The 19,396-nt window shown below is 53.7% G+C and overlaps 2 protein-coding genes across 4 annotated transcripts; both read left to right on the plus strand.

The window, feature by feature from the left end:
- The first annotated feature begins 6,462 nt into the window (after positions 1-6,462).
- CD27 (CD27 molecule) lies at positions 6,463-10,832 on the plus strand. 2 transcript variants are annotated; one of them, XM_060024155.1, is made up of 6 exons: positions 6,463-6,598; positions 6,787-6,918; positions 9,390-9,542; positions 9,747-9,836; positions 10,106-10,225; positions 10,448-10,832. In XM_060024155.1, the coding sequence occupies exons 1-6, from the start codon at positions 6,463-6,465 to the stop codon at positions 10,570-10,572; spliced, it is 756 nt and encodes a 251-aa protein (XP_059880138.1). In that variant the 3' UTR covers positions 10,573-10,832. The 2 variants fall into 2 exon arrangements, with proteins under 2 accessions (XP_059880138.1, XP_059880139.1); XM_060024156.1 differs by having other exon boundaries at positions 9,747-9,928; positions 10,448-10,565.
- A 278-nt stretch (positions 10,833-11,110) lies between these two features.
- On the plus strand, positions 11,111-19,283 carry TAPBPL (TAP binding protein like). Of its 2 annotated transcripts, none has more exons than XM_060024157.1 (7): positions 11,111-11,586; positions 12,355-12,573; positions 12,723-12,995; positions 15,454-15,798; positions 16,425-16,727; positions 17,891-17,974; positions 18,166-19,283. In XM_060024157.1, exons 1-7 carry the CDS (start codon positions 11,526-11,528, stop codon positions 18,207-18,209), a joined length of 1,329 nt encoding a protein of 442 aa, XP_059880140.1. In that variant the 5' UTR covers positions 11,111-11,525; the 3' UTR covers positions 18,210-19,283. The 2 variants fall into 2 exon arrangements, with proteins under 2 accessions (XP_059880140.1, XP_059880141.1); XM_060024158.1 differs by having other exon boundaries at positions 12,358-12,573.
- The last annotated feature ends 113 nt before the right edge of the window (positions 19,284-19,396 follow it).

Here is a 19,396-nt window from a genome sequence, read left to right on the forward strand (position 1 = left end):
AGCGAGGATAGGAGTGATCTCGCCCACCCCAGGGAGGCTTGTCTCAGCCCCTAGAGCGGATGGCAAACATCCAAAGGGATCCACGGAACTGGCAGAGGCCCTGCAGGTTGGGTCCCAAAACAGAGGATTTTTTTTTTTTTTTTTTTTTTGCGGTACGCGGGCCTCTCACTGTTGTGGCCTCTCCCGTTGCGGAGCACAGGCTCCGGACGCGCAGGCTCAGCGGCCATGGCTCACGGGCCCAGCCGCTCCGCGGCATGTGGGATCTTCCCGGACCGGGGCACGAACCCATGTCCCCTGCATCGGCAGGCGGACTCCCAACCACTGCGCCACCAGGGAAGCCCCCGAAACAGGATTTTTGTAGGCAAGAGCCGAGAGTGGACTTGAGGACACTGGTGGTGACCCAGGGAGAAAAGACATCTGTCACAAAGAGGAAATACAAACGGCCAATGATCATGGAAAGATGCTGGGGCTCGCTGGTAATCAGAAGGATGTACACTGAACAACAGTGAGGCAGCGTTTTCCTCCCAGTCGACTGTCTGAAATGGTTTGCTAATATGAAAGGCTGGCAGGATGTGAGCAGACGTGCTCTCTTCTCAAGGCTGTTGGATGTGTGAATTGGTAGAACCACTTTGGAGAGCAACTCGCCAGCACCTATTAAAGTGAAAAATGTGCATATCCTATGACTCAGCGATTCCAGTGCCCAGAATTTATTCTAAAGCGACACTCTCACAAGCACAGAGAAGTAGCAGATGCTATGCGACAGCACTTGTAATAGTGAAATGCTGGGGGAAAAGCTAAGTATTCATAAACAGGAGAATGGCTAAAAAGCCTACATACATCCATTCTCTATCGAAATGAGTAGTAGTTCTACATGTATAAGGTGAAATGATCTCCAAGACGTATTACTGGGTTTACAAAGCAAATTTTAGAAGGATGTGTACTATGTAACATTTATGAAAAAACAAAGCACAACCCAAAACGCAAGTGTGCTGGGCCCTTGGAGAATTCTTCCCGGCAGGCTGGGGTACCAGGCCAATTAACAATCCTTTCTTTATCTGGAAAAAGATGGACTTTTAAAAGCAACACAGGAAGAACATGGAACTGCCAGGCTTGGGCTGTTTCATTTCCAAGAGATCATTTTTAACGAGTACAGAGAACCAACGCATGACTCGTTCCATAGGCTTTCTTTCTGGCTCTGTGTTAGGAGAATTACTGCCGGCTTGTATAGTATTTCCTTTAGAGAACAGAGGTGCCTTCCCATTCCCAAATAAGAAAGAGAAAGCGAAAATTAGGTGTCCTTGCCAACAACCATCTCAGTTATAAAAGGCGGGGGTAAGCCCCTCACCGGGGAGAAGTAGTGACCACGGGCTGTGCAAGAGGTTCTTCGCCCACCTCCCCGGAGACCAGAGGTCTTCCCTGCTTTGAGAAATTCAAACAGAGGGTCCTCAGTAGGAGAGGGTGTGAAAAGAAAGTGAGAAATATTTCATTTTTGCTTAATAATATTTTAAGTAGGAAATAAAATGGACTTCACTGGAAAAATCCATCTGTTTTTTTTGCTGATAGATTTCTGTCTCTGGGGGGTCTGAACTTTCATTCCCCGCTATAAAAAAAGAACCTGTTTATTAACAACAGCCTAACAAGGGAAAGGGGTCTTCCCTCATTTGGGGCCATGAACGTTCCTAAATAATAAAACACACACATATAATTTGTTTGTTTAGAAAAAGTTCTGCAAGAACGCCCACTAACCTGAAACAGTGATTACCCCTGAGGGAGCAGGGAGAGGACCAGGACCAGGGCTGAGGGGAGGAGATCGAGCAGAGGGAATTTGAGTCTTATCAATAATCGTTCAACATTTTTTTCCATTTTCACTTCTAATTTTTTACATAAAAAAAGGATGACATAGGGGCTTCCCTGGTGGCGCAGTGGTTGGGAGTCCGCCTGCCGATGCAGGGGACACGGGTTCGTGCCCCGGTCCGGGAAGATCCCACATGCCGCGGAGCGGCTGTGTCCGTGAGCCATGGCCGCTGAGCCTGCGCGTCCGGAGCCTGTGCTCCGCAACGGGAGAGGCCACAACAGTGAGAGGCCCGCGTACTGCAAAAAATAATAATAATAATAGGGAAATAATGAAATCAAAAGGTGGTTCTTTGAAGGAATAAATAAATTAGACTTATTTCTGGCAAAGTGTATCAAGAAAAAATGAGAAATTATAAACAAATATTGGGAGAGAAAATAACTACAGATCTAGTGGTGATTTTAAACATTTATGGCCATACATCTAAAACAGATTAAATACATAATCTCCCAGAAAAATATAGCCTACCAAAACTGACTCCAGAAGAAACTGAAAATCTGAAATCAGTAGTGAAAAACCTATGCTCAAAATAAACACACACACACACACACACACACACACACACACACACACACACACACAATTCTACCAAGCCTTCAAGGGACAGATCACCCCTATTTTATATAATCTGTATTTAAGAAAAGAAAAACTACCACTGATCAAAAGAAGAGAAGTGGTCAAAGGAAGAATAGGGTGGTGTCTGGAAACCCAAACCAAAGGAAGAAACAATTCTCAAGTAGGTGAGAGCTCAGAGCCCACATACCTCAGCTAAACCTTACTTCCTGGCTGAAACACCCACCAGCCCTCCCATCCCTGCACCCTGACTTCCCCTTCACGGTGTGGCCATAATGGCCACCGCTAAGAACTTCATATGTGTCTTAGAGATTACCTGATCAATGTCTGCCTCTTACTGTTGTGTCAGCTCCACAAGGGCAGAAACCAGTTGTTTATTTTTTTTCATCATTGTGTCCCATTACTTAGATGGGACCTGACACACAATGGACATGCAACAAATACCTGTCAAATGGACCAGGAGTGGAATTTACAAGGTCAGTGTGGCCTTGGGCCCTCCAAAACTTCGATGTTATAATTGTGGATAGAACTGCCAGGGAACAAAGCTGAGGCTGGACCATCTCATGTGTAGTAGGTGCCTTACATGCTGGGAGACACTAGGAGCTGGGATTGAGATACTGAAAAGTGGTCAGAGGTTGGAAGAACTGCCCAGAGTTGGTCAGTCCCCTGTGTCACCCAGACTGAGGAGTCCCAGGGGTGCAAACTACAGAGCTGGGATGTGAGCACCCAGACCCTTAAGCAGCCCACCCCACTGTCCTGCCTAGTTTGTTTCTCAAAGCCTTGCTGGGAAGGAGTATCTAAGGTGTTGGGGGCCTGGGGGGTCGGGAGAAGAAGGAATGGAGTGGAAGACAAAGACGACTAGAAAAACTAAGGGTTTGGTTGATGAGACTGGGGAATACGATTTCTGATGCCTATGAAATAGAACAGAACTTCCTGCTAAGGGAGAGTTTAGTTCCGCTGAGGACTTGCTTACAGATTTATAAAGGGCCAAGACTGATGTGGGGATGAGGGACTGAAGAGAGTGGAGGGGTGCTGCCTGACAGGTTTCTGAAAGGCGGTCTGTGGCAAAAGGAGGAGAGAGGACAGCCAGGATGCTCGGTGCACCTACTGCTTCGTGGGAAGGACCATTAAGAACCAGAATATCCAAAATGCAATTTAACTTGTATCCTTATGAGATCTAAAGCTTCAGCAAAATTCTGCCACACCTAACAGATTTCTGCTTATAGTTGGTTCCGAGGAAAATTCAAGAGAGCCCTGTGTCCCCAACCTGGGGCCTGTGGCGGGGCAGAGGTACGGGAATTCTCAGGAGCAAAGAGGCAGGCACAAGGCTTCAGCTGAAAGAGGAAGCAGAAGCGACCATCACACCGGACCCACTGGAATCCGTGCAAGTCCACAGCACTGCCTCTTCCCACTCTGCCCGGGACCTGCCCTGGCCGGAAGACGCGGGGTGTCTTATCTAGGGATAAGGAGAAAGGGGACCCCAGCTGACATCCAGGCTACCTCCCCTGCTCCAGATTACCTTCTCAAAACTAATGAAACTTGTCAGAGGTGAAGGGCTTCTGTGGGCCTGTCTCCATAGATGCAAGAAAGGGAGGGAGTTGCTGGGAAGAGGCCATGTATCTCGGCCCAGCCGGGAGTGGGAGAAGCTGAACCCCAAAGAGAAAGTGATGGTGGAGGACTTGGTGGGGAGAGGTTAGCAGGCTGCACCTGCAGGGTCTGTAGAGAAGAGTTAAGGCTGTCCGGTCCAGGGGGCCAGCCCAGGACAGGCCAAGGCCCACCAGAAGTTGGTGCAAAAAGCACAGAAGGCAGATGAAGTCGTTCCACTCATCCAGAAAAGAGGGCCAGAAAACTGGCTTTCCTCCTCCTGGCCAGCGGTTCTCCAGGAGAGCCAGGCAGACCCTGCTCCTACCCTCCCCCCAGCTGCCCAGAGAAGTGATGAGTAGAGGAGGGAATGGGCCTTGACCCAGAGAACGGAGACCCCCCATGGGGGAGCCCAGGGTCTAGTAGAGGCTGTTAGCTATCCGCATCCTCAATTCCCCCTTTGGCAAGTTTCTCCCTAAAGGTCCCCAACACCTTATCATCCTTCCAGGGTCTCCTGCATCCCCACATGTCTCTCCATGCCCGCCTTGAAGTTTAAGACTAACAGTGAAGGGAATTCCCTGGCAGTCCAGTGGTTGGGACTCCGAGCTCTAACTGCCAAGGACCTGGGTTCAGTCCCTCATCGGGGAACTAAGATCCCACAAGCCGTGTGGCGAAAAAAAAGACTAACAGTGAAGATATAGACCATAATCTGGGAATGCGGGCAGGACTGTTGGTGACAGCAAAATCCTCAGGTCCCAAGGGTAACGCCCTCTGAGGAGGGAATTCAGGCACCCGGCCAGATACCGCCAAAAGGATGGTTTTGCACAAGTAACTCTTCAAATCACACCCCTGTGTGGCTTCCCACTTGAGAGGACCGTCCTGAAGAGTAGAGGAAGTTGGGGAAAGACAGGAGGATGGAAAAAATGAAGACAAAGGAAACCGAAGAATGAGACAGAGAACAGATCTAACAGAGGAGCCCCAGGGGTGTGAGATTTTATGAGCAGTGTGGAAACAATGGCAAAGCCCCTGAACGAAAAAATGGCCTGGAGAAACAAGCCAGTCTCTGGGGAAAGGGGGGGGGGGGCGGTGGGTGGGCTGTATGACCCAGGTGTACCTGGGACTCAAAGAGGGGAAAGTCCAGCTATTTCCAATATCCCCAAGTCAGTCTTCCCAGGAGAACCACAGAAATAGGGAAACAATGACCCACAGGATCAACATTTAATCCCAAGTGCCCAAGGCTGGGCGAGAAGACGCCCAGGTGCTCCAGGACCAATGGCGAACACAGCCAGAGGTGGGAAGGGGAGGACAAAGATGATAGTAAGGTGGGCTTCCCTGGTGGCGCAGTGGTTGAGAATCCGCCTGCCGATGCAGGGGACGCGGGTTCGTGCTCCGGTCCGGGAAGATCGCACATGCCACGGAGCGGCTGGGCCCGTAAGCCATGGCCGCTGAGCCTGCGCGTCCGGAGCCTGTGCTCCGCAACGGGGGAGGCCGCAGCAGTGAGAGGCCCGCGTACCGCAAAAAAAAAAAAAAAAAAAATGATAGTAGGGTGAGGGAGGCCAGCTGGGAATGGGTGGCACCCGTACCACAGGCTGGCAGGAAGGTTAAACGATCATGTGTGAGCTCCTAGCAGACAGCCCGACAGAGAGGAGACACAGGTTTAAGTCCCTTGTTTGCAATTCTGAACAATCAATCCCATAGCAAACTCTTTTGGCCGTGAAACCAGACGTCAGTTGATGCGAGGCTGGCTATAGCTGTTATCCACCCCACTGAAAGAGTCAACAGTTTTGCTGCAGAAACGCTGTGCTTGGTGGTGAGCGCTGCTCCAGCCCCGTGAGGGTGTCGTGTGATGCTGGTTTCTTCCCAAATCTGAAAAATTCTGAATGTATCCCATCCCCAAGAGTTTCAGATAAGAGTGTGCGGACCCGCACTCAGTTCTGGTTTCCCTTCCTTCCCTAAACCGCTGACCTTGGTGTAAGAAGTGGTGTGGGAAGAGGCGTGGGGACACGCAGCTGTGAACAGGGGGCAACGTGGGCATCTTCGTGTGCAGGTGCTTGAATAGGAGCGTGCGTGTCCCTGTGCATCCAACGTTTTATAAAAGCTGCAGGCAGAGTTAAATTCTTCACGAGCGGAAGAGAGACAGAGGCCACGGAGCGGCTGGCGTGTTGGGGGCGTCTTTGAAGAGAGCAGGTCTTCTGACAGTTTCCCCTTTAATGCTCTCCCAGCACCCAGCGCATGGGAAAGGGGGAGGGGTGGCGGTAGCTGCCTGAGCGAGAAACAGCTACAGTAGAACTTCAACTGCATCAAAGGTCAGCCTGCCACCCAACTCGGGGACCACTCCAAGAAAACAGGCCCGGGAGGTGCAAAGAAGAGGCACCAGCGCCTGGCTGGGCAGGTACCAGCTCCCCCAAGGCCCGAAGTCGGCAGCCAGGGCGGGAAGAGCTCCCCGGGCAGTAGCCATGGCCCGGCCACCTCCCTGCTGGCTGTGGGTTCTGGGGCCCCTGGCAGTGCTCTCAGCGACCCCAGCCTCCAAGAGGTGTCCGGAAAAGCATTACCTGGCTCAGGGAGAACGGTGCTGCCAGATGTGCGAGCCAGGTAAGAGGAGGCCTTGCCAGGGTCTAGCTGAGTATGGAGAGAGAGGACCAGGCTTGGGGTGGAGGGACGCAGGGAGGGAGTCTGAGCTCAAGCAAGGAGCAGAATCCTGCAGAGGCCAGGAGGCAGCACCTTGAAGAGGGTGAGGGAGCGGCCTTCCTTGGGCTTTGACCCTGGACCTCTGCTCACAGGAACGTTCCTGGTGAAGGAATGTGACCAGCATGAAAAGGCTACTCAATGCGATCCGTGTACACCGGGGGTCTCCTTCTCACCAGACCACCATACCCGGCCCCACTGTGAGAGCTGCCGGCACTGTAACTCTGGTGAGATGGGCAAGCATTTGGGGAGCAAAGTGGGTATGGAGAAGCAAAGAGGGGGCAAGTAGGAGCTTCAGTTGCTTCAAGGCTACGGCAAGTGGAGCCCGTGGTGGGAAACGGGGCGCCCTGGGCGGTGTGTGTTGATGTGGTAGGGAGAGCTGTGAAGTGATTCAGGGAAGGGGCAAGCAGAGTTTGAGGGTCTGCTGAGAAGGGGTCTATGGCTAGGATCAAGACAATACAAAGTAGGAAGTTGCTGTAGGAGCCGAGATCTTAGACAAGCCTCTCCCCACTGATGAACGGGCCGTATTCTCAGAGTGCATATTGGTCTGGAAATTGGAATACACCTTTCTAAGGACATAACGATCCCAGTCAGTGGATAACACCCTCTTTTTGTCCAAAAGCCAGTTCAGGAGAATGAATGTGTATGTGGCTTGTGTCTTTATGTATTTTGTAATTTCATCTTTTTTAAAACTAAGAAATGAAATATCAGCAGCTGGGTTATGAACACTTTCATCATTTCTCTGTTTTAGCTAGAATTTTAGAAACTATGTATGTGCAAGTGTACATAGATCAGCAGATCTAAAGTGGCCCCTTTGAACAAATATTCTCCAGCAGGACACTTTTGAGGACGATTTAGCTGAACCACATTACTGGCCTGTAAATGACTGACTAGGCCTTTTAATACTGTATTCTTGAAAATAAATACAAGGGTTTGTTGCTGCAAATCAGTCAAACGGCAACATAAGAAATACACCAGAGGCATTCCTCAGTCTACTTAACTTACAGATATGACTGTTCATGGGTGCTTCTCTCTTCTTGGCAACAATCTGGGCAAGATGGGGATTTTTTTTTTTTTAGTCAAAGCCTCCCCAACTCACTCTGCAGGCCCCAGTAGAAGGCCTTTTCCTAATATTGAGCCAGTCGGAGCTCCCTCCACTCTGCTCCAGCCCAGCCCAGCCCACGATCCTCCTCTGTGAGATTCAGCCCACAGATCCCTGAAGCACTCAGGCAGCACCTGGCTGCAGGACTCCAGGGCACTGGAAAGAGGCTGAATGGGCTTGGTCCTCTTGGACCTCAGTATTCCCATCTGTAAGATGGACAAGTGCCTGCAATCAGCATGGAATTCTGTGCACAGGTTGTACATGGCGAAGAGAACTCCCAGGTTTCTGTAGACTCCACTGAAAACAATGGTACTTCACTCATTTTTTAACCAATCCCAGCCCCTTCTTTAACCCTTCCCATCCCTTTGGGCAGATACCCTCCCTGATCTTCTTCACCTTCCCTACCTATTTCCATCTCCACCATCACCGTTCCCTCCTCCATCACTGCTCTTCCTGTGCAGATCCTTATCCAGGCTGGCTCACAATTCCTGGTGAGCCACAAGGAAACCAAGTTCTAGTAGCAACCATGAGTCAGAATTCAGAAAGGAGATGCCACAGGGGCATAAAGATGAGAAGGAATTTACACCCTTTCCTGACAAAAGGCGCACATTAAAGAAATTGGGAGGGTTGATGGTAGTCTTTGGTATCCTCAGACGTCCCTTTCTGCACCCCTCTCCCACCTGTCAGGGCTCCTCTCCCTGGGTTCTCATGAGTGCACCCTGCCCCACCAGGCTCCCACTCAGGCCTGGCCCACATCCGGGTGCCACCTTCCCCAGAGTCACACTTCTCTTCTCACCCCCAAACACCCATGAACCCAAACCCATGCGGCGCCCTTCCTACCTACCTCCCCCAGTATCACCGATTGGCAGCCACCCAGCACCTGACCTCTACACTTGAATACAAATTATATTTTAGAGGCAAAGGATATCAGTAAAGTTAAAAACCTATTGGGGACCACAGCAGCACCATTTCCAATTGCTAAAAACTGGAAACTACCCAAACACACACCAACAGTAGAACGGATGAATAAATGGTGTTGTATTCACACAGGGGAACACTAGATGGCAGTGAGAATGAACGATTTGCAATCACACTCAACACTGGATTAATCTCACAAAGAGCTGAGTAAAAGCAACCAGGCACGAATGAGCACACGCGCTTGATTCATGCATATAGGTCAAAAACTGGCAAAACCAACTTGTGGTGTTAGGAAGTCAGTAGCTATTCTTGGTGGGGACGGTGTTAGTGACTAAAAAGGAACACGACTGGTCATCTTGTTTCTTAATCTGGTGCTGGTTACACCTGTGAGTCCAATTCGTCCCAGTTCTCAAGCTTTACACTTGTGACATGCATACCTCTCTATAAGTATACTTCAATAAGCAGTTCTAAATGCATCAGTGAGTGAGAGGAAAAATCATGTAAGCTGTTTCCACTTCTGAACCGTGAATTTTCTAAAAGGTCCGAGTTTTTCTTGAATAACAATAACACAAGTGGCAAAGGCACTGGATGACAGTGGGGGAGGGGCAGGCCTGGGAGGCGAGGGAGGGGATTAAGCCAGTGGACCCTGTGTGTTCCCTCCCTCTCCTCTGTCGCCAGGTCTTCTCATTCGAAACTGCTCCCTCACCGCCAACTCGGAGTGTGCCTGCCCTGAGGGCTGGCAGTGCAGGGACAAGGAGTGTACAGAGTGTGTTGGTCCAGCCCAGGCCCCAGGCCCACACCCACAACCCTCCCACTCACCTTATGCTAAAGGTAAGTTCTAGGCAACCCTCTGTCTGGTCACTGGGGGTAAGGGTCACACCCCAACCAGCACCGCCTCTCCCATGCCCAGCCCCACATACGTTGCCTCGTCCGCCTGTCTCGGCCTTCGCACCCCCAGGCTCGCTTAGGCCTTCAGCCTAGCCTTGTGCCCTCTGGGGCCCCCTGCGGCTGCCCATCTTGTCTCTGTTTTTCCAGCGGTACCAGAGGCCAGGACAGGCCAGCATATGCGGACTCTGGCTGATTCCAGGTGGCTGCCTGCCCCAACTCTCTCTACCCACTGGTCACGTGAGTTTTCTCCCCACTCCCCACCCCAAGAGAGAGAATGCACACAGGAGGGTCCAGGAGGGAAGCCAGCCAGAAAGCTCCTAGGAACAGGGGTAAGAAGAGGGAGAAGCAGAGTCCAGGGATTAGGAAAGGACGTGGTCCAATGGTGGGGGCAGGGGAGGAAGGTGGGGAAAGGGGAGAGGCAGGGGTGACAGAGGGCTGGGCTGAGGGGAGTCAAGGGCTAGGCCCTCCCCCAAACCCCCTTGTGACCCCTGCCCATCCCATCACAGCCCAAAGGTCCCTGTGCAGCACGGATTGCATCCGCATCTTTGTGCTCCTCTCTGGAATGTTTCTTGCTTTCACCATAGTCGGAGCCCTGTTCCTCCATCAACAAAGAAAATATAGATTAAGTAAGAGACAAAATTCAGGTTTCTGCACCCCACCCCACCATCTCGGCTTTGCCTCCCTATCTGGAACCTCACTGAATCTCTCCAGCTCCATCTTTAGCACCCTGTGGCCTCTCTTCCCCTCCTGTAAGCTGGGGCCCTCCTGACAGCCCGCCTTTGCTCACCTCTTCTCCCTTCACCCATCCTCCACCGCCGATCAACACTCATCTGATTTTCCCTCTTCAGACACGAGAGAAGGTCCAGTGGCGCCTGCAGAGCCTTGTCCTTACAGCTGCCCCAGGGAGGAGGAGGGCAGTGCCATCCCCATTCAGGAGGATTACCGAAAACCAGAGCCCGCTTCCTACCCCTGAGCCAGCGCTCGGCGGAGGGGGGCCGTCACTGCAGTCAAGTCCTAGCCTCCATCTCAACCCACCCGCCATCCAGGGGGATCGAGAGCCGGCACCTCCAATTTCAGCACTACCCTCTCATCGGGACCCTTTCGTGTGTGCCGACTTGGGAAACTGTCCTGTGTGCCTTTTCGAGACTGGCAGTGGCGAGGACCCAGGGGAACGAGGTGGGGGGCGGGAAGCGGGAGCCCGAGTGTGTCAGCTGCACCCCTGTGCTGCAAGAGGGCTAGGGCTCCAGGTGGAAGACATACTTCCGCCTACGGTAGGCCCACGTGGTGTACCGCTGACCTAGAAACTCGACAAAATAAAGAGGCGCCTGCAGCTTTCCAGCTCTGAGATTTCAGTCTCCCCACGCAGGCCACACCCACCCTCCTCGCTGACCCGCGATCTGAGGGCGGAGCTTTCTCCCGCGCAGGCGCGCTGGGGCCCACGCGGGTTGGGGCGGGGGCGAGGGCAGGGGCGAGGGCAGGGGCGGGGGCGGGCAGGTAAGGCGCCTACTGAAAGTGGGGAAAGGTCACGGCTACCTGGGAGCTGAGTCTGTTGTCAGTCCCTCCCTTCCTCCACCCTGCCTCCCGTCCCTTATCTCGACTTTCTTGGGGCTGGTCGGGAGCAAAAGGGCGCACGCGGTGAAGTCAGGTCCTGAAATCACCGGGGGATTTTTTTTTTGCGGAGGAGAAGGTGGAAGGAAAGAACAGTGAGCAGACTCTGGCTCCAGCACCAATGGCTTCAGCCGGAGGCCAAGGCAGCCTCGGTGACACTTCCTCAAAGTGAAAGCGAAAGCCAAGTAGGCGGAGAGGACTGACGGGGCCAGGCGGTCGGCCAGGCAGGCGTGTTTGGAGCCCCTTCTCCAGCCCGGACCTGGCGGGCGCGGGGCACGAGGAGGGGCGGCGGGGGAGGAGGGCCTGAGAGCAGCCCCCATGGGCTCCGAGGGGTGGTGCTTGCTGGTCTGCTTGGCTCTCTCCGGGGCAGCAGACGCCGGTGAGTCGGGGGCTGGCTGGTGGGGCGTGTCGGGTTAAAGAAGCATCAGGTAGCCACCCTCCCCGAGGTCGCAGAAGGGGAAAGGGGCCGGGAATGGCTTCCAATCGCCTTCTAAGCCCAGGAGGCGGAAGACTGGGCGGCTGGTAACGGAAGGAACCAGTTGTGCCGGGGAGAGAGACTGAGAACTCTGGGGAAAGGGCCAAACGAAGGAATGAGGGGCCGCCTCGGTGGATGTGGTGGGCCCCCTGGCCTACAGGAGAGGGAGCTGGCCTGGGAGCGGACACCTTCAGGAGAGGAAGGGGGGCCCCTAGCTAGGAGATCACGGAGGGGGGTAGGTGCTCCCCAGAGGTGGGGGAGGGGAAGGCCACCTGTAAAAAGCACGGAGCGAGCAGACCCTGGGGGCTGACTGGGAAGTTGAGACGGCTGCCAACGCCCTAGCATCCAAGCCCGTCTCCTCTCCCAATGCAGTTTTGTTCATTTATATGCTTTTGCTGAGAATTCCTTTGAAGAGATAGCTTTCCATTGATAGGTGGAAATAAGCTTCTTAAATCCCTCTGAGCAAGGGAAATCAGGACTTTAAATAATTCACACCAAGAAGTATGTACCTGGAGAAGCAGGTGTTTCGCAGAAAGCTGGTTCTGGGTAAAACAGGATCAGAGCTGGACGCAGAGGCAGCTAGGAACGGGGAAGATTACCCCTTGATGACTCGACAAGTATAGAAGTAACTTTCTGGGCAAGAGGGTGCTCATCCCAGCCTGTTCCCTGCAGTAGAAAGGCAGTGGCGGGCAGTGGACGTGATCTTGGACTGCTTCCTGATGGGGGAAGGTGGGCACCGTGGAGCTTTCGCCAGCAGTGAGAACATGGTGAAGGCCTTGTTGGTGCTGAAGCAGGTGCCAGTGCCGGACGACGGCTCGCTGGAAGGCCTCACGGATTTCCAAGGGGGCACACTGGCTGAGGACGACCCACTCATTACCTTCGAGGCCTCAGGTAAGAGCCCTCCACCCTGTGTCCCAGTCCTTCTGGGCTCCTTCCAGTTCCTGAGCCCAGTTCCCAAGGACACCCACCCACACCTGCTTCCCATCAGCCCAGGTGTTCTCTATCCAGCTCCATCTCTGTGCTGCCCTCTTCTCCCCCAGTGAACCTGATACGGATTCCCCAGGCCGAGGCCTTGCTCCATGCTGACTGCAGCGGCAAAGAGGTGACCTGTGAGATCTCCCGCTATTTTCTCCAGGCCAGGCCCAAGGCCACGGTGGAGACGGCAGCCTGGTTCATCACTAACGTGCTAGTGCCTGGAGAGGGACCTAGTATCTCCATGGTGATGAAGACCCTTGGGGATGCTGAGAATGGGGCTGTCTTGCATCCCATGCTGAAACTGCCCCTGAGCCCCCAGGGGACTGTGCGGACTGAAGGTGAGAAAATGAAAAGTAGCAGAAAGAAAGTTTTAATTTTTTTAAAGGGGTCAGAAATGGGGGAATAGTAGGAGAAGGAAGGGGACAAGTCCACCTCCGTGCACATTGGTCATCTCAGGGTGTCCCCTAGGCCTCAGTCCTTTCTTCCTAAAGACCCCAAATGGGGATAATTTTCACCTGGCCAGGTGACTTGAGGAAATAAGGCATGTGATGCTCTACCTGCATATGCTGTCCACAGCTGTCTCAGTGAGCAGAGTGCCAGCTTTTCCCAGGGAACAGCTAGCCTGGTCAAGATGAGAGAGGAGAGCACAGGCCCGCAGAATTTGTTCATTATCTCCTATCAGTAGAACCTGGTCCTTGCTCTCTCCAACCTTGCACATCTCAGAGGGCACAGAAAATTGAGAACATGATGATAGGTTTCTCCAAAGTTCATGGAATCCAATATTTTGCCTCCAAGAAAGACAACCACATCCAGAGAAGATTAGGGGCCTACGCTTGTATCCTTAGAAAGCTTCAGAACACTCAGATTATTTTGTGGTCCAACCTAAATTTATCCTGCTACATCAAAAAAGGGGTCCTCATGTCTGTCCAGTGTCAACCGTAGTCCTAGCATAGCTAGGCATTGCCCCCATTTATTTTGGGATATTTCAAACCTACAGAAAAAGGTGAAAGAATAATAAACACCTGTATACCGTGCACCTGGATTCACCAGTTGTTAACATGTTGCACATCCTTTCCCCCTCCCTCATCTTCTCTCCACTTCCCCTCCGCTTAACTAATTGAAAGTAAACTGCAGACATCTCTACACTTCATCCCAAATGCTTCCATGCATAGCATGTGTTAGTTTATAACCAAAGACATGAATGTTCTCCATAATCATAACACCATCGCCTCGGCAGCAACCCAAGGTGGGGAGTGGTCTACCCGGGGTGCAGGCAGTAAGGGGGGTGCAGCGTGCAGATAATGGACGAACGTATCCTCACCGTCAGCCTACACTGGCAGTTATGAACCATGTCAGTGATCAAACACTCCTGCCTGCCTGCCAGGGCGGACCATCCTCACCTCCCCCACCATGGCTGGGTCCGCCCCTGATTGTCATACTTAAGGCATTTTAAAATTGATACAATACTACTATCAAATATGAAGTCCAAATTCAAACTCCTCCAATCGCCCTCGTAGTGTTCTTTATAGCCTTGGGGGGTTTGGTTTGGTTTTTGAAGTCCAGGATTCAGACAAGGATTGCGCGTTGTATTTAGTTGTCCCGTCCCTTCAGCCTCCTTTACTCCAGAACAGTCTTCAGAGCCTGAACTATTTTGAGGCCGGGCCACTGCCCTGTAGATGTCCCAGCATTGGGACCTGTCCGATTGTTTCCTCATTAGTCTGGGGTTCAGCCCGTTTGGCTCACACACCACCACTGTGTATTTAAGCTCTGTCTCCTTTAGTCTCCTCAGCAGCCTTGCTCTAAGCAGATGAGGTCGGCAACACTGAGGGGCTTGCCCAGGCCAAAGAGGGAGTTAAAAGGAAGAGCCGGGCTTCTGAAAGCTGACTGCAACTCCAGTAGCTCTTTTTTTTTTTAATTTATTTTTGGCTGCGTTGGGTCTTCGTTGCTACGCGCGGGCTTTCTTTTAGTTGCGGCAAGCGGGGGCTTCTCATTGCGGTGGCTTCTTTTGTTGCGGAGCACGGGCTCTAGGCGTGCAGGCTCAGTAGTTGTGGCTCGCGGGCTCTAGGGTGCAGGCTCAATAGTTGTGGCGCATGGGCTTAGTTGCTCCGCATCATGAGGGATCTTCCCAGACCAGGGCTCGAACCCATGTTCCCTGCATTGGCAGGCGGATTCTTAACCACTGAGCCACCAGGGAAGCCACTCCAGTAGTTCTTAACCTGAGGGTCAACAGTAACCCAAAATTTTTTATAAATTTATATAAAATTTTTTCTTTTATTTTTTTGGCTGCATTGGGTCTTAGTTGCAGGATGCGGGGTCTTCGTTGAGGCATGCGGGATCTTCGTTGTGGTGCGTGGGCTTCTCTCAAGTTGCGGCATGCAGGTTTTCCGTCTCTAGTTGTGGCACGTGGGCTCCAGGGCGCGTGGGCTCTGTAGTTTGCAGCACTCAGGCTCTCTCATTGAGGCACGCGAGCTCTGTAGTTGTGGCACGTGGGCTTAGTTGCCCTACAGTATGTGGGATCTTAGTTCCCCGACCAGGGATCGAACCTGCGTCCCCTGCATTGGAAGGTGGATTCTTTACCACTGGACCACCAGGGAAGTCCCAGTAAGCCATAATTTTGCATATGTATTTGCCTGGTCTGTAACTTTCATCAGATTGTGCAAGGGGTAAGTGACTCCAAAATGGTTAAGAGTACCACGCATGCATGCTGCCTCTCAACACACCCCGAGCCTGCCACAGCTCAGAGATCAGGTGGCCTCAAGGAGAGAGCGGCCCACAATCACCCTCTTTCTCCCACAGTGGAGTTCCAGGTGACGACACAGACCCCGTCCCTGAATCTCCTGCTGGGGTCCTCAACCTCCCTGCACTGTGGCTTCTCCATGGCACCAGGCTTGGGCATCACCAGCGTGGAGTGGCACCGGCAGCATAAGGGCAGTGGCCACCTGGTGTACCGCTGGGCCACGGGGCAGGGGCAGGGGCAGGCCAAGCGGGAGGGCGCCACCCTGGAGCCTCAGCAGCTGCTCATGGCTGGGGACGCCTCCCTCACCCTACCCAGCCTCACTCTGAAGGATGAGGGGACCTACATCTGCGAGATCACAACCTCCCTGTACCGAGCTCAACAGATCATCCAGCTCAACGTCCAAGGTGAGGCCAGGACTCAGTTATGCCGGGAAGAGGGGGAAAGGGATGTACCTATTGAGAGTGTCTTCCAGAATGGGATCAAACACAAGGGCGCTTTCCTGAGAGGCAGACTGCATTCCCACAGCCTGAATGCCGTCTGCATCCTAGAAGCGCAGATGGCATCAGGTGGAGTTTCCCGTCGGGCTCTAGATAATTCCATTGAGAAGTTTCCCAGCCCAGGATCCTGCTGCCCCGCACTGGCCGGCTGCCTCCAGTCACCCCCGTCCTTTTGGGCCACGTCCAAAGGAGGAGCAGTAGCAAAGCGAGGAGAGGCGTGGGAGCGGCCCGACCGGGAGGCCTGTCTCAACAGGACAGCCTCTAACATCACTGGCTTGTGGTGATGCTAAGAAGCAAGCCAACCTTTAGTTGGTTTTGCTGTTGTTTTTCAGTTACCTGTGGGAATCCTACCCCCTTATGTCGTGCATCCAGGCAGGCCCCTCACCACCACTGTCCCCCCGCCGCCTGCCACCTCACTGAGGAGGGGACTTCCACCTCCACAGCCTGCTCTTATGTGCAGCAGGAGAAGGCTCTAGGCTCCTCTGCTGCCCCGGTGATGCCTGTGGGATTTTACTTCTCCTCCTCTCTTCCAGCTGCCCCCAAAGTACGACTGAGCTTGGCGAGCGAAGCTCTGCCGCCCACCCTCCTCTGCAGTGTCACTGGCTATTACCCTCTGGATGTGACTGTGACGTGGATCCGGGAGGAGCTGGGTGGAGCCCCGGCCCCAGTCTCTGGTGCCTCCTTCTCCAACCTCCGGCAGAGCATGGCAGGCACCTACAGCATCTCCTCCTCCCTGATGGCAGAGCCTGGCTCTGTGGGTGCCACTTACACCTGCCAAGTCACCCACGTCTCCCTGCAGGAGCCCCTGGGGGCCAACACCTGGGTTGCCCCACCAGGTATGGGAGTGCCCTCCTTTCCCCACCACCACACCTGGGCTCACGGCTCCTGCCCTCTGGCCTTGTTCTGCTTCCCACAGTGTCGGCTGCTTCTTTCCCAAGGTGACAGCCTCCAGAGGTCCCACCCCATCCTCCAAGACTTTATTACCCCCCGAGTTCTGGGGTACCAGGCACTGCTGAGAGCTGGAGACCAAGGCTGAACAATTCCTCATCCTGCCCTCGAGGAGCTTAGCCCAGTGGGAGGGACAGACTAGGCAGTCAGGGAAGATGACCCGGGGAGGCCTGCAAGCCGGCTGAGCTGGGTCAGGGGCAGGGAACACCAGGACCGAAGGGACGTCATGTGTGAAGGCCTTATTATCAAACAGGCTAGAAAGAACTGGGGGGCCTGCACGGCTAGAGGCAAGGGTGCGTGGGGAAAGGGGGCTGTGGCCGTGAAGCTTGAGAGGTGATGGTGTTCGCTGAGCGTCTGCGTCAAGCCAGCAGGGCACTGAGCCCTCAGATGTGGGCCTCCACAGGTCCTCACTCCTCCCATCTTAGAGATGAGTAACTGCTACTTGCAGAGGTTCAGTAATTTGCCCAAGGTCACCTGCCTAGGAAATGGTCAAACAGAAAATGTGGAAAATAGGCGATTCCCCTACAGCCTCAACCCCGCTCCTGCTACTGATGGGCAGATAACAGCAGGCCTTCAAGCGGGAACTTCATCCCGAGGCCACAGAATGTCTTCGAAAGGTCCTACACCATAAAGAGTCGGCACCTCGAAATGCCTTGCTTGGTGTCTCATGAGGCTGTAAGCTTCCCCGAAACTGGGGTTTTGCCTCAGCTTACATCATTCCCAGTGGTTTACACAATTCCAGTTTAACTATCACCAGCTAATCTAAACTAAATCTCCCGTGCAAAGCCGTTTGAAAAAAAGTTGTCCTGAGGTGGGAAGAGGTAGAGGATTCTGTGTGGAGTGACACACGGACGTCCACCGAGCAGGCCCCAGCGCCACCGTGTGCTGGTTCCTGGGTGAGAGCAGGAAAACAGCTGATGGGAGCTCCTCGGCCAGGGACGCGTGAACGCAGGCGCGCGCGCCCTGTCCTTTCTGCCGGGGCAGACGCTGCACATGAGGGCTCGGTATGGTTCCCGCCACTGATCCCCGTCCACACCTCTGTCCCCTACAGAGCAGAGGACGGCCTTTGGAGTCCTTTTTGCCAGCAGCCTCTTCCTCCTGGCACTGCTGTTCCTGGGACTGCAGAGACGCCAAGGTAAGAGTGAGCCTGCGCACCCTTGGCTCTGGCCCTGACCGAACTCACTTGGAGACCAGCTGCTCTAAGTGCCGCCACACCCAGACCAGGGATGAAACGCAAGCATCCAGAGCTCCAGCTGGCCCCCCAGCCCCCAGCTCCTGGGCTTACCCCCCCTGACACCAACTTCCTTCCCTCCCGTTATCTCCTAGCTACCTCACCAAGGCCTGCCAGGACCCCAAGGCACTCCGGGTAGCCACTCTCCTGCCTTAGATATAAGAGAGAGTCACATTCTCCCAGAAGCTGAGTCCCAGAGCTCAAAGAGGCCCCGAGAAAGATACGAAGAAGGCACAGATCACTGACTGTGGCGCTGGATTTCTGCAGGCCTCTGCCTTCCTTCACTGCATGCCCTGGGCTGATACACCCAAGGGAGAAAGCGTGAAGAGGTGAGAGGGTGGCAGGAAGGCAGGAGGTCTGGGTGGAGGTTAAAACATGAGCCAGGTTTGAGGCGCGGTGGTAGGAACAATATAGCAGAAAAAAATTAAGAAAGGAGCGGATGAGGGACAGTGGAACAGGATGGGGGTTGGAGGGCCACGCACAATCGTTGAACTCTGTCCCAGTAAAAGCCCTCATGTCCTCAGAAGCAAAGCTTTTCCACTTTCCTGTCTTTCCTCACACTGGGGCCCGCCCCGCCGCTTGGCTGGCAAAGTGCTTGAGGTGTGAAACGAAGACCCTCAGAGGCGGCCCTGGGCCCCCCCCCCCCCAGTCGCTCAGGGTAACCTTGAGCTGCCGTTAAGCTCCTGTACCTTTGGACAGCTGCTGGGCATTTCAGGACACCTGCACACACCCCTGCCTTGGCCGCAGGGGACAGAGCTCCCCTTTCAGTCATTTTCAAACGGGCCTGGTCAGCACAGTGGGACTTGGCAGAAGATGGCTATGCATGGGGACGGTGGGGAGCAGAGCGTGTCCCCTGGGGGCCTCCTCAGGGCCTGGCCCAGGACCTGGAGGGAGGAGGCGGCAGATGTCTAAGAAGATCTGCGGGTGTCTGTCCGTGAGATGCCCGCTCAGCTTCCTGCCGTGGCTTCCTGTCACCCACACCTGAAGAGCTGGGCTGCTTCGGGCATGGAGGCTGAGCGCGGAGACCACTTCCTCTGCCAGCACCCAGCTGTGGAATCTCGAGAAGACCGACAGCACCCGTAAGCCACCCTTCCGGCGCAGGGCACCATCAGAAAGGAACCAGAGAGAAACAAGACGCCTCCGCCCTGCTGCACTCACCCCAACCCAAACAACAGCCGAGTCGGTTTAGTGGTAGGAAGTTGTATTGTTGTTTTGCCTTTGTTCAGAATACAGGAAATTGGTAAATACGCCACATGCCTTTGGTGGAAGTACAGCTGTTATTTCTGTACAAGTAGGAGATTGGGGTTAGAAGAAAAGACAGAGAGG

Source organism: Delphinus delphis, chromosome 11, assembly GCF_949987515.2.
Source record: "Delphinus delphis chromosome 11, mDelDel1.2, whole genome shotgun sequence".
NCBI lineage: Eukaryota > Metazoa > Chordata > Mammalia > Artiodactyla > Delphinidae > Delphinus > Delphinus delphis.